The following is a 13,751-nucleotide window of genomic DNA, read 5'->3' as shown; positions in this document are numbered from 1 at the left end:
AAAACAGCGGAGAGAAGAGGCAAGTAAAATAAGTGACAAAATAGGCTCTCCTATTTCACATCGTCTTCGAGAATCGTCCCAGTGCTTGTCTTAAAACGACCAGTTTGCATGTTGTTGTTGTTGTTGTTGTTGTTGTTGTTGTTGTTGTTGTTGTTGTTGTTGTTGTTGTTGTTGTTGTTGTTGTTGTTGTTGTTGTTGTTGTTGTTGTTGTTGTTGTTTCGGGGGACGACCCTTTCAATCTGGCCCAGCCCACCTCTCACACAACCACCATCTTTGAGAATTGTACCTGCGATTGTCCTACAACCACGATTTGTTGTTGTTGTTGTTGTTGTTGTTGTTGCGGTTGTTGTTGTTGTTGCGGAAACCTCCAACTCTACCCCACCACTCGCACAACATCCACCATCCACACCTCACCCTTGCCCCGTGCTCTTCCACTAGCCGGGGTGTGCGGGTATGAAAGGCCAGGGCAGACGGGGGAAATGGAATATAGATCTGTGCGGGACATAGGCTGGCGGCAGGAAATAGTCCCAATTACACGCCGTGATCACTCCTTCTCCTATTGCAGTCCGGTCCCGCTTGCCCTGCACTGCAAAGCATCTCTTTTCTTCTCCTGGACTGTGCATCACTCAAAGCCTTTGGTGGAAGAGCGCTTTTCCTCGATGGAAAGTCTTCACGATTATGCAGTCTTTTACCAGACCACTTGTTTGTTTGGCTGGCGGTAGTTTTCCGTGTCAAGAAGCCTCTTTCCCTGATCCACTTCTCTGATTGAAAATCTTCAGTATGAGAGCCCTTCTCTCGCACTGCAAAGCATCTCTTTTAGTCTTCTCCTGGTCAACGCATTTCTCAAAACCTTCGGTGGAAGAAGGCTTTTCCTCGATGGAAAGCCTTCACTATGATGTAGTCTTTTGTCAAGTCCACTTGTGTGGTTGGCGGTAGTTTTCAGTGTAAAGAAGCCTCTTCCCTGATCCACTTCTCTGATTGAAAACCTTCAGCATGAGAGCCCTTCTCCATGCCCTCTTCCCGCATTAAAAGCGTTTATTGTAATGTAGTCTTTTACCAGACCACTTGTTTGGTTGGCGGTAATTTTCAGTGTAAAGAAGCCTTTTCTCTGATCTACTTCCCTGAAATAATGCCTTCCGAGTTCAAGTTAAAGAGCCATCTTTCGTGGCTCTGTGTCCGAAAGCTCTTATTGTACCAAACGCCTTCAATGTAAAGCAGTTTTTACCCTGGCTGATTGGAAGCGTTTATGATGAAGCTGAATCCCTAATCTTGTTGAAGGCAATATATGCGAAGTAACCCTTTCTGTGTCCACTGCGTTTGAAACCTGTTATGTAAAGAATCCTTTGCCTACCCTTCCTGTTACCTTGGAGTAAAGTAGCCTTTTCTTTTCTGTCTTTTTGTGTGCACACTTTTTTTATGAAAAGCCTTTACTGTGTAGCTGCCCTTTCTCTGATTCCAAAGCGCGAGATTGTGTGATTGTCTGTGTGATTGTCTGTGTGACTGTGTGTCTGTTTGCCTGCCTGTCTGTCTTGTCAATTTTGAGTTAGACATATGGACGCATTCTGCAACATAGTACAGTACCTGTGAACACTACCTGTGTGTGTGTGTGTGTGTGTGTGTGTGTGTGTGTGTGTCTGTGTGTCTGTCTGTCTGTGTCTGTCTATGCGTTTGTCATATGGACGCATTCTCTAACACATAGTACATGTGTAGGCACTAAAGACCTGTGAAAACACTACCTATGTGTATGTCTGTCTGTCGGTCTAGGAGTCTGTCACATGAACGCATTCTCCAACATAAAATACCCGTGTGAGCACTAAACACCTGTGAACTCTACCTGTGTGTGTAGATGACCCCGAGGCAGAGGGGATGGCGATGACGTATTTCATGGTCAACAAGTCTCCGGGCAAGGGCGCGTGCTCTGTCCAGCCCTCGTCTGGTGTGGAGATGGACACTGTCTTCAGGGTCTTCTGCAAGGAGTGGCAGGATGAGGTCAGTTTTGCATATTATTCGGTGTTTTTTGTTGTCAGATTTGTTTGTTATTCTCCTGTGCGTGCGTTCTGTTGCCAGTGCTAGTGTTCTTGTTCTTCTGGTGTCACCTCCTTTTCTGCGTCTCCTGTTGTCAGTGTGCTTTTTGGGGAAGATTCTCCTGAGTCATATTCGTGTCTTGTGTTGTCAGCTTTGTTTGTGTGTATTTGTGTGTGTGAGTGTGTGTGATTTTTGTTTCATTTTGTTTTGTTTTCTGGGTGCTTTTTTCTGTCAGCTTACTTTCTGCTTCTCCTGTTCATGTCTTGTGTTCTCCGTCGCGATATAACCTTGAATGGTTGAAAACGACGTTAAACACCAAAATTTAATAAAGAAAGAAAGAAAGATGTCTTGTGTTGTCAGCTTTGTGTGTGTGTTGTTTTCTCGTGTTATTTGTTGTTGTTGTTGTTGTTGTTGTTGTTGTTGTTGTCAGCTCACTGTCTGATTCTCCTGTCCATGTCTTCTGTTGTCAACTTCCTGTCTGTTTTCTTCTACGCATGTCTGCTTTTGTCAGCCAGCATGCATGTTATCAGCATGCGTTCTGCTTCTCCTGTGTATTATATGTCAAACTACAACAACCATTTGCGTGCCAAATGTCTAACAGCTTCTGGCCTTCAGCTGAAAAAGTCGAATATCATCTCGGATTCGCGCCTTGTTCATGTTGGGTTGGTGTTAATGCAAACACGGCGCTCGATCGCCGCTGTTCGGCGTGACAGCTACCTGATTGGAAAGTGACAGCGAAGTTGAGAGAGAATAACACCCTTCCCGGCCCCCTCTCATCCCCTTCCCGCCCTCTCCATGTGTGTCACCCGTTTAGCGGTAACTCGATCTTGAGTACGGACATCTTTGACGCTGAGTCATTGGAAAGCCGTGTATGACTGACGCACAGTACTAACAATAGTTATCTGGCTGACGGCGCTGCAAGCGACATTGTCCGAGGACCAAGATGTTTTCCAAGCTGTGCAGAGATGATGATGATGATGATGATGATGATGATGATGATGATGATGATGATGATGATGATGATGGAACCCGGCTTTATTTTTCAAGGATAGAGGTTTAAGAGAGAGAGAGAGGGGGGGGGGGGGGGGGGGGGGAACCTTGGCTCCCTCTCTCGATCCTGAGTCCCCAGCTAAACAAAGTCAAATAATAAATTATTGACTGAATGTTTAAAAAAAAAAAATAAAAAAAATTAGGACATTCGTCCACCGTTGAACAGAAGAGGTATGGTACGTTGTGCACTGCCTGACAGAAACAGGACAACTGCCAAGTATGTAGGAGAAAAAGATAACAATAAACACTTGTTCGCCCTCGTAAAGGCCTTCCTTGGTTGAGCCTAAAGTTGACTTAGCTTTTACCGAAAATTCAGTGCCAAAGCTTAGTTCAGCGTGCTTCATGAAGTAGACTTCGCGAAATCGACCAATAAATATCAGGCTTTAAAGAAATTGATTCGACAATTTAGATAGTCTCACTGTGCCCAGCTTTTGCATTCGATATAATTTTATACCCCATCCTAAAATGTTGCTTCCCCGTCTAATTAAAAGAGGGGCCCTTTTTTTGAAGGAGAGAAGGATTCCGAGAGAAGCATGTCAGTTTCTTGCAAATGAAGGAAATTCGTGGTGAATTTCGATAGATTTCACCCTCAATATTCGATTCCTTCGAAAACATGTACCGAGTGGTATGAGATAACCGTATGCCACAGTAGGATATTGCTTGATTGAAAGTTGTAGAACCCTAGCTATGCCACAGTAATATATTGCTTGATTTAAAGTTATAGAACCGTATGTCACAGTAAGATATTGCTTGATTGAAAGTTGTAGAACCCTATGCCACAGTAAGATATTGCTTGATTGAAAGTTGTAGAACCCTATGTCACAGTAAGCTATTGCTTGATTGAAAGTTGTAGAACCCTATGTCACAGTAAGGTATTGCTTGATTGACTTGAAAGTTGTAGAACCCTATGTCACAGTAAGGTATTGCTTGATTGAAAGTTATAGAACCGTATGCCACAGTAAGATATTGCTTGATTGAAAGTTGTAGAACCCTATGCCACAGTAAGATATTGCTTGATTTAAAGTTGTAGAACCGTATGCCACAGTACGATATTCCTTCATAAGCGTAGGATATTGCTTGATGGGAAGAGGTATGAAATAATCGTACGCCTCAGTAAGATATTGCTTGATGGGAAGATGTATGAAATAACCGTACGCCTCAGTAAGATATTGCTTGATTGAAAGTTGAATGGGACAACCGTATGCCACAGTAACACGCTGCTTGAAAGGTGTGTAAGATAACCGTACGTCACCGTAACATACGGCTTAATTGAAAGGTGGTCACGTCAGGAGAGAAGTGGAGTGAAAGAGAGTGAAGGAATTGAAAGGCCGGGGCTCCGTCACGCCGACCCACAGCGCCAAGCTGACAGGGCGCCAGATGAAGGATGACAGCAGACGCCTGTCACGCGCCGCTCGTGCGCTACTTTGTAGCGGCCATTGTGGCGCCGTCACTGCGGCGTGGCGGGGCGGCGCTAGCACTGGATAACAGCTATTATTGCGGGGTGTTCATAACGGCCATATTAGCGGGGTGTTCATAATGGGGATGTCACGCCGCGCCTCCCCTTGACACACCGACTCAAACTGAAGACATAGGGACACGAGGCGGCGCCCTATCCCTTTGGTGATTGTCACCCGGCTGAGCCTGGGCTGAGCATGCCGCCACAAGGCACAAAACTCTGCGCTTCTTCTACTCCCCCCCCCCCCCCCTGCCCCACAGACTTTCACAGTGTTGACGCAGTACGCAGCAATACATACCCACAGGTTTGTACTGGTGACTTCCGTAACCAGATGGTAAGCCGCGGTCAGTGACAGCGTACTGATAACACAGAATACAGTACAGTCGAAACCCCATCTTTAGACCTCCAGTCTTACATTGGAGTGGGGGGGGGGGGGGGAGAAGGAGTGTTCCGCCATCCACCACTGAGCGAGCCAAAGAACTGGCAGTGTGTAAATACGCAGCTATTATGGGCAGAATATACCTGCGCAGTTTCAGCGGCACAGACGACGCACGGCAAATTATTTATGCCGCGATAGGGATTATGACGAGTAATTGGCCTGTTTTCCTTTCATGCAACGTGTAGCGGGCTCGGATAAGCTGCAGTGCGTCGTGGGTCCTGCTGAAGTTACATATGTGAGCGGAGCCCCTTAGCATGGTATGTCGTAGGTTGTCGCAAAATCGGCGTGCCGTTTAATGCAAAATTAAATTATAATTAAAACAAATAAAAATCGACGAAGCCCAGTTTTGGCTTAGCATGTAATTACGCTAATGGGTACAACATTCGGCACAACAAAGTTCTGGGTTCTTTAGTGTTGTCACGCGTCACTGGGAGGGGGAAGGGGGGAGGGGGACGAGGGTGTGTGTGTGTGACTGCGGCCTGCCTGCCTGCGCCGTGTAGCGTCTCCGCGCCCCTCTATCAGCGCGCAGGCCCGGGACGGGCGGGGGAGACCGCAGCGCCGCTACCTCACTGGTCTCTCTTCTGCCATTAGTGCTGTTTCTACAAGTCAGTGGTCTCTCTATCTTCTACTGCCTTCAGCTCTGTCGTCCTCTCCTCCTCCGCTCTGCTTGCTGCACGCCGCCTGACGTTGTCCGGGCTGGAGGAATTTGACGGGACGCGCCGCAGGCAGTTGACGCTCGTGGCTTTATGGAGTAGGCAAAAAGTTTATGGGCCTCCGGGCTTAGCTCGAAATGATGGGGCTTAACTGACCCGCTGTACTGCCTTCCATACAACCACCACCTCCATCACCGCCACGACTACCTGCGGAGCTGTGAACGCCGTTGCTGCCGACGCTGCGAAGTCTGAACACTGCTGGACTGACGTGAGTGACGACATTGAGAGGAAGGTACGCTGATGATTTATCTTTAACGCGGCAATGTGGCCAAGGGAGGACAATGCCCTTTGCCACAAAAAAGAAAAAAAATACGGAAACGACAACGAAGGCGAAACTCCGATGAAGCTAATCCAGTGTAGTTGCAACATTTCAGAATGACTTGAACTTGAAGATGCAACATTTCAGAATGACTTGAACTTCGGAGCCGAATGAAGGAGGAATGTTTAAACTGACAGTACAGAAGACTGAAAAAGAAAACACTGTTCAGTCCACTTGTACACAAATAACTTTAGCAACCAGTGTCCGAGGAAGCGATTGCGCACCACAGCCGCTCATTCTTCGCCAGAAAAAAAACATTTCTGGAACGGGACGGGACAGAGAAGCCAAGAGAAGATGATATTTTTATGGAACAAAAAGCGGAGAAGGAAGAAAAAAATCAGTGTCCACAATGCAACACTTCTGCAGGGAGGGGACAGAGGAAGAAGGAAGATGATATTTTTACACAGCAAAAAAAAAGGAGAAGGAAGAGTGAAGACAAAAATCAGTGTGTACCAGGCAACACCTCCGCAGCCAGTGACACAGGAAAGAAGCGAGGCGACTGGCGTCTGTCCAGACGATGTGCGCGACCCGCAGAGCGAGGTGTGACGTGGCCTGGACTGGTCGCCTGCCAGATGGTCACTGGCCAGTGCACATGCTGGCCCATTCACACGCAGGACTGCTACGCCATTCCGGACAGGGGGCTGTGATAGCTGTGGATTTTTTTCCACAGGTGTCGTCAGTGTCCGTGCCACAGGTGTTCAAAAAGCGCAGCGTACGAAGAAACCGTGTAATGGAGGTCTTGGACGAGGAACAGCTTACTAGATCTAGTCGCGAGCGAAGCACACGCGCGGAACTGGTGTTAGAATCACATTCACAAGAAGAAGAACCGTCCTGACAAAAAAACAAGCGTCGTGTAGGTGAAGCCCAGTAGGGGACTTGTAGTTGTAAGAAAGGGCCGTACCTGCGTGCGTTGCATACAGAGAACAGCGTTGAAGGAACTGAAGTTTAGAGTTTTACACTGCAGCCAGAAGAGAGTGCCGCGCACCTTCAAGACACCAGAATGATCCTGGAAGATGCGCTCCACATACAGAAGAGGATGTTGGTAACTTAGATGGATTAGTCTTGGAAGAGTTGTGTTGCTGCAGGCAGGAAACTAGCAAACGGATTTGTCGGTTATTAATGGTGGACTGCGCAGCCTTCAGGAAACGATGCAGTTCGTAAGAAATTCAAATTCCTCTGCTTGGGTGGTGCCGCGGCGCTGTGTGCAGAAAACGGGACGGTGTATGGAGGCGAGAACGAGTCGAACACTGAGAGATAAGCACTTGGCTGCACAAGAAACAACGGACAAGAGACAGATGAAGTCGGAGTTGATAAAAGTGTGCACCAGAGACAAGAACTGAAGAGAGAGAGGGAGAGGCCGAGAGAAAGAGACAAGACTGAACAAGAGAGAAAAAGAGTTCAACAGTTGGTTTGTGCATGCACCGATCCTGGCGGGGAACAATGAGGTGTGTGTGTGCCCGCTGCCTGCCTGAAATGATTGCGCTGGGGGGGGGGGGGGGGGGCGACTGAACGAAAACAGCACTGCAACTGGCGTGACTTGCACTGACAGGTAATTATTTCATCCATTCTCCGTAGCTTGTACCCCCTGCCCCCCCCCCCCCCCCCTCTCCCTTACCCCTCCCCTTCCCCAATTTCCTTTCTCGCCCTTCGACTCACGTAATGGGCGAAGAGGTGGTGAATGATGACCTCTTTTGTTGTTACCATTTTGCGAGGCGCGAACGAAAACTGTTTGAGGATGTCTGAATTGTCGGTGTTTATTGTCTGAATTGTCTATACTTGCACCTATTTGTATGCAAGTACTGTATCGACCCACGCTCAGAACTAGAGCAGAGAGGAACGCCAAGGAACAACGACCCGCGCCGAAAACCTTCCTTACCTTCGGTTTTCTCAGCATTTTATTTTGGCAGCACGCAAGGAATTTTTTTTCTCTCTCTCTCTCTCTCTCTCTCTCTCTCTCTCTCTCTCTCTCTCTCTCTCTCTCTCTCAGATCTCTCTCTCAGATCTCTCTCTCTCAGATCTCTCTCTCTCTCAGATCTCTCTCTCTTCCCCCTCTCTCTCCCCTCTCTCTCTCAGTCCCCCTCTCTGTCTCCCCCACCGGCACGGTTGGCCTAGTGGTAAGGCGTCCGCCCCGTGATCGGGAGGTCGTGGGTTCGAAACCCGACCGGGTCATACTCACAGAACTTAATATAAGTTCTGTGGTCATACCTAAGACTTTAAAATTGGCAATCTGGTGGCTGCTCCGCCTGGCGTCTGGCATTATGGGGTTAGTGCTAGGACTGGTTGGTCCGGTGTCAGAATAATGTGACTGGGTGAGACATGAAGCCTGTGCTGCGACTTCTGTCTTCTGTGTGGCGCACGTTTTATGTCAAAGCAGCACCGCCCTGATATGGCCCTTAGTGGTCGGCTGGGCGTTAAGCAAACAAACAAACAAAATCTCTCTCCCCCCCCTCTCTCTCTCTCTCTCTCTCTCTCTCTCTCTCTCTCTCTCTCTCTCTCTCTCTCTCTCTCTCTAATAGCTAATGTGATATGCACGGGAGTGTCGGTCACGAAGCCGGGTAATTGGCTCATCACTGCTGCATCTTTTCTAATGGAAGTCGATGGAGCGTACATGCACAGGCATAAATTGTCTTTTTCCCCTTTCTCTCCCTTCAGTGCACAGGTCGGGGTTTGAAAAACTCACGTTATAACCGTGTTTCAGTGTCGTTATAACCGTGTGTCAGTGCACAGGTCACGTTGGGATAGTGTCATAGCGCACATCCGGGTTATAGTCCCTCTAATCCCAGGAAATAGGCGAATAATGCGGCGCACAGCTAGACAAATGTCTCATTGATCTTCTCGATGCGGTTCCCAGTGACCATTTATTATTTATTTATTGGGCTAGCTCCGGATAAGGCGACAGGGAGGACGAGCCGAGACTGTGTGGTTTCTAGTCTCAGTATAGTGTGCTTGCTACGCAACTCCTTGTTTGAAGACTACAAATCCTCAGTGGTGATGTTCATGTCATGATGATGATCGAACAAATTCTGTATGTTGTGCATTCAGTTGTATTTGATGATGATGATGATGAACATAATGATAAACATGAGAGCCATGGCTGAAGTCGCGTATTTTCCCGTGTTACTGCTAACAGTAACAGCTTCTGCTTTAATTCTTTTGGTCCTGTCGGGGGCGAAACTTTCAGTAATACAGACAGGCAACATTTCTTCTTTACTTTTCAGTTTTCTTGCCGCGCAGACGACACGCTGGGGCGTAATACATGTTCATGGCCCAGTCAGTAATGAGTGCAGGCATACTGAGACCATTCAATCATCCTTGGCCCCAACACAAGACCCAACATGTTTATTTCTGCTTTGTTAAACTCAGTTCCCTAGCAGTTTTTGGCAGACAGGGTTGCAAAACATAGAGGGGAATCGAGACGAGGGTCGTGATGTATGTGTGTCTGTGCGTGTGTGTGTGTGTGTGTGTAGAGCGATTCAGACTAAACTATTGGACCGATCTTTATGAAATTTTACATGAGAGTTCCTGGGTGTGAAATCCCCAGAGTTTTTTTTTTCATTTTTTCGATGTCTTTTATGACGTCATATCCGGCTTTTTGTAAAAGTTGAGGCGGCACTGTCACACCTTCATTTTTCAATCAAATTGATTGAAATTTTGGCCAAGCAATCTTCGACGAAGGCCGGACTTCGGTATTGCATTTCAGCATGGAGGCTTAAAAATTAATTAATGACTTTGGTCATTAAAAATCTGAAAATTGTAATTAAAATTATGTTTTTATAAAACGATCCAAAATTACTTTTATTTTATTCTTCATCATATTCTGATTCCAAAAACATATAAATATGTTATATTCGGATTAAAAACAAACTCTGAAAATTAAAAGTATAAAAATGATGATTGAAATAAAATTTCCGAAATCGTTTTAAAACAATTTCATCTTATTCCTTGTCGGTTTCTGATTCCAAAAACATATAGCTATGATATGTTTGGATTAAAAACACGCTGAGAAAGTTAAAACGAAGAGATGTACAGTAATGCGTGCTATGCAGCACAGCGCAACCGCTACCGCGCTGAACAGGCTCGTCACTTTCACTGCCTTTTGCACTAGCGGCGGACTACGGTCATTGTGAAAAAATGCAGTGCGTTCAGTTTCATTCTGTGAGTTCCACAGCTTGACTAAATGTTGTAATTTCGCCTTACGCGACTTGTTGTTTACTCAGATGTCTCTATATGCCCCTTTTGAAGGCTTTCCCTTCCCATCTCCCCCCTTTCCCCGTCGCGATATAACCTTGAACAGTTGAAAACGACGTTAAACACCAAATAAATAAAGAAAGAAAGCCCCTTTCCCTCCTTTTTTGAATCACCACCGGAAGTGATTTATGGGTTTTTGTGTTGTAGCATAGCATAGTCAAGCAGGTTGCTGCGATGTAAAAAAAGCATCGCTGCTATGCGCGCCTTTCGATCATTCCACATACATATTCCATGATAAGGACTGTGGTGTTTGTTGGTGTGTGTGTGTGTGTGTGTGTGATGATGTGTACCCGCGCTGACTAATCAACACTGTCGCCGAGCAAGGCACTGGATGTGCGCTTGGTGGTATTGGGGGGGGGGGGGGGGAGGATGGGAGAAGTCGGAGGGGGGAGAGCAAGAGGAGCTGGTTCAGCAGCCGACATGACTGAAGCAAAGGTCACGAGGAGAGATTACTCTACCTTGTACGCACTGAGCTGTGTTTGCTTGTCACAAAACGGGGATGTTTCTTCAAATGATGTCGCTAATTTCGGCCGACAGTTGTTTGTTGAGGCTTACTAGCAGAACACCTGGGGAATAGCAAGTGGTTGTTGGGGGGACAGGTAAGTCCTGTCAACCTCCTAGCGTCTCCGTCCCCCTCTTGGTACGCCGTGAGGGCATGCCCTTATATGTTCATGTCGGGCATGGCCTTGTGTCCTGATACCTATTTCGTCCTGAAAGGTTTGTACACGTTCCCTCCTCCTTAAAGCCACAGTCAATCCCGTGAAAACAGTTCTGTTCACCATCTCAGATATGGCCAGGCTTTTACCTGGGTTAAAGGCCACACCTCCACTTGGACGCATACCAAAACTCAGTATCTTGAATGCTCTGTTCTGAGGGGGGGATGTTTGGATGAATCGATTTCCCTGCTTGCCAGTAGCGTCCGTGAAGAAATCCATCACATCAAACAATTCCCACTCTTCGAAGAGAGCACACAGGCTGGTGTGTGTTTTTTTTATTTTTATTTTTTATGTCCCAGTGGATGGGGTGTCTTGTCCCATGAAAAAGACTGGCCAGATCTCAAACGGCGAGTCGAATTGTTTACACTGGAAAGGCTGTGACTTTTCAATGCTTTCACCGAGACCATTTTGTCAGCGATATTATTTTGAATGTGGACTTTTTAGTGAAAAGCCGTGTCAGTGTATGTACCATTCGGCCTATTTGTAGCCTGGGCTTCCGATGTTCATACGCGAAAAGGCGCGATTGGCACAAGTGATAGGTCACGCATACACCATTTTGCGTTTGTGGAGATGTGCACAACTGTAAAACAAGTCGCGTAAGGCGAAAATACAACATTTAGTTAAGTTGCTGTCGAACTCACAGAATGAAACTGAAACTGAACGCAATGCAAAGCAGCAAGACCGTATAGTAGCATCGTCAGTCCACCGCTCATGGCAAATTGACAAGAAGAGCGGGGTAGTAGTTGCGCTGAGAAGGATAGCACGCTTTTCTGTACCTCTCTTCGTTTTAACTTTCTGAGCGTGTTTTTAATCCAAACATATCATATCTATATGTTTTTGGAATCAGGAACCGACAAGGAATAAGATGAAAGTGTTTTTAAATTGATTTGGAAAATTTAATTTTGATAATAATTTTTATATATTTAATTTTCAGAGCTTGTTTTTAATCCGAATATAACATATTTATATGTTTTTGGAATCAGCAAATGATGGAGAATAAGATAAACGTAAATTTGGATCGTTTTATAAAAAACATATTTTTTTTACAATTTTCAGATTTTTAATGACCAAAGTCATCAATTAATTTTTATGCCACCACGCTGAAATGCAATACCGAAGTCCGAGCTTCGTCGAACATTACCCGACCAAAATTTCAACCAATTTGGTTGAAAAATGAGGGCGTGACAGTGCCGCCTCAACTTTCACGAAAAGCCGGATATGACGTCATCAAAGACATTTATCAAAAAAATGAAAAAAACGTTCGGGGATTTCATACCCAGGAACTCTCATGTCAAATTTCATAAAGATCGGTCCAGTAGTTTAGTCTGAATCGCTCTACACACAGACACACACACACACGCACATACACCACGACCCTCGTCTCGATTCCCCCCTCTACGTTAAAACATTTAGTCAAAACTTGACTAAATGTAACTAGTCTTACTCTTAGCATATACCTTCCTTTGGTGAACAGGCAATGACACTTGAAGTAACTATTCCAAAATATATACGCGAAGAGGCGTTTTAATGTTCTTGTCGAAGTGTTTAAAACTGAAACGTATCCTGCTATTAGCATAATTCCCGCCGTTGGATTCAGACTTGACTATTTATTTCCGAAATGTGTACGTGAAGAGGCGTCAAAATGATTGATAAGAAAGGGCACCCAAACCTGTTCTTTGACTTGAATTATTTATTTATTTATTTATGTTTTTGGTCGAGATGTGTACAGCTGAAACTTATCCTAATGTTGGCCTTTGCCATTGGATTCAGACACTGAAACTTGTCGTAGCTTGGTAGGCGTGAATTGGATATTCAGACACTGAAACTTGTCGTAGCTTGGTAGGCGTGAACGCGGGAGCTGTAGGATTTTATTTCTTCTGAGAGAACACGAACGAGTGTCTTTGTACATGTTGTATGCACCACCCAGAAAAACAAGTTCATCTGGGTTGGAAATGACTTTTGTGAAAATAATTCCTTTTATGTTAATCCCGGTTTCCCCCTGCTCATATGCATTTTCCCCGTATCCAAAACATTACAGAATAGAGTCTCACATACTGTTTTTGTGGCGGGGGTGGGGAGGGGAGGGGGTAGGGATTAGGGGGGAAGGGGGGGGAGGTCTGAATGACTCAGGAGTTTGTTGGCTATTTATTTTCATTGATTGATCCATTCATGGTGATATTCATGGTGATATTCATGGTGATATTCATTGTGATATCATGTGTTGCAATAAGCGCCTGAGACGTCTAATCAACAAAAAGACAGTGGAACTAAGTTTGCAAGAATCGCTGTAAGCGAAAAATTCCGGTATTTATAGGTATACAACTCGTCGAAAAAGACCAGCAGTGAACTCTATAACCAGTCATATATATATATATATATTCCCAGTTGATATTTCGATTGTCTACATATACCCGAAAATTCGATTCCTTCAAAAACTTGCTCCGAACGGTTACGTCCCTTGAATATGAAAAGAAAACCATTTGCGCTGAAGCAAATTCTTAAATTAAAATATACAATTTGTTCAGAATGAATTTGACCCAATGAGTGTAAAGTACCAAAGGTCGATCATCAGTACTTTGGAAGGAAGGGAGGGGCGGTATTCAGTGTGGAGTTTATGCGAGATCAACACTGCTGAGTGCCATGCGGTGCGAAAGCTGGAACCAGACGAAACATGAGATCGTTACATCGGTACCATGCAGTCACTGCTGGGGTGGTGGAGGCGGGAAAATCAATGCTAGCCGTTCATTTAGATGCCAAGGTGCCCGTTAATTAGACTGCTGGGCCA

General features: G+C 45.6%; 1 protein-coding gene across 1 annotated transcript in view; it reads left to right on the top strand.

Annotated features, from left to right (window-relative positions):
• Positions 1–10,921: 10,921 nt before the first annotated feature.
• Positions 10,922–13,751, top strand: part of LOC138983078 (polycystin-1-like protein 1) — a gene marked incomplete in the record, with an annotated part of 82,619 nt that continues 79,789 nt past the window's right edge. Inside the window, 1 exon segment of the mRNA XM_070356484.1 lies at positions 10,922–10,967. Coding sequence (XP_070212585.1) covers positions 10,922–10,967 — 46 coding nt within the window.

This window comes from Littorina saxatilis, linkage group LG12 (genome assembly GCF_037325665.1).
Source record: "Littorina saxatilis isolate snail1 linkage group LG12, US_GU_Lsax_2.0, whole genome shotgun sequence".
NCBI lineage: Eukaryota > Metazoa > Mollusca > Gastropoda > Littorinimorpha > Littorinidae > Littorina > Littorina saxatilis.
The sequence above is the reverse complement of the archived record's forward strand: the minus strand, read 5'-3'. Positions and strand labels throughout refer to the sequence as shown.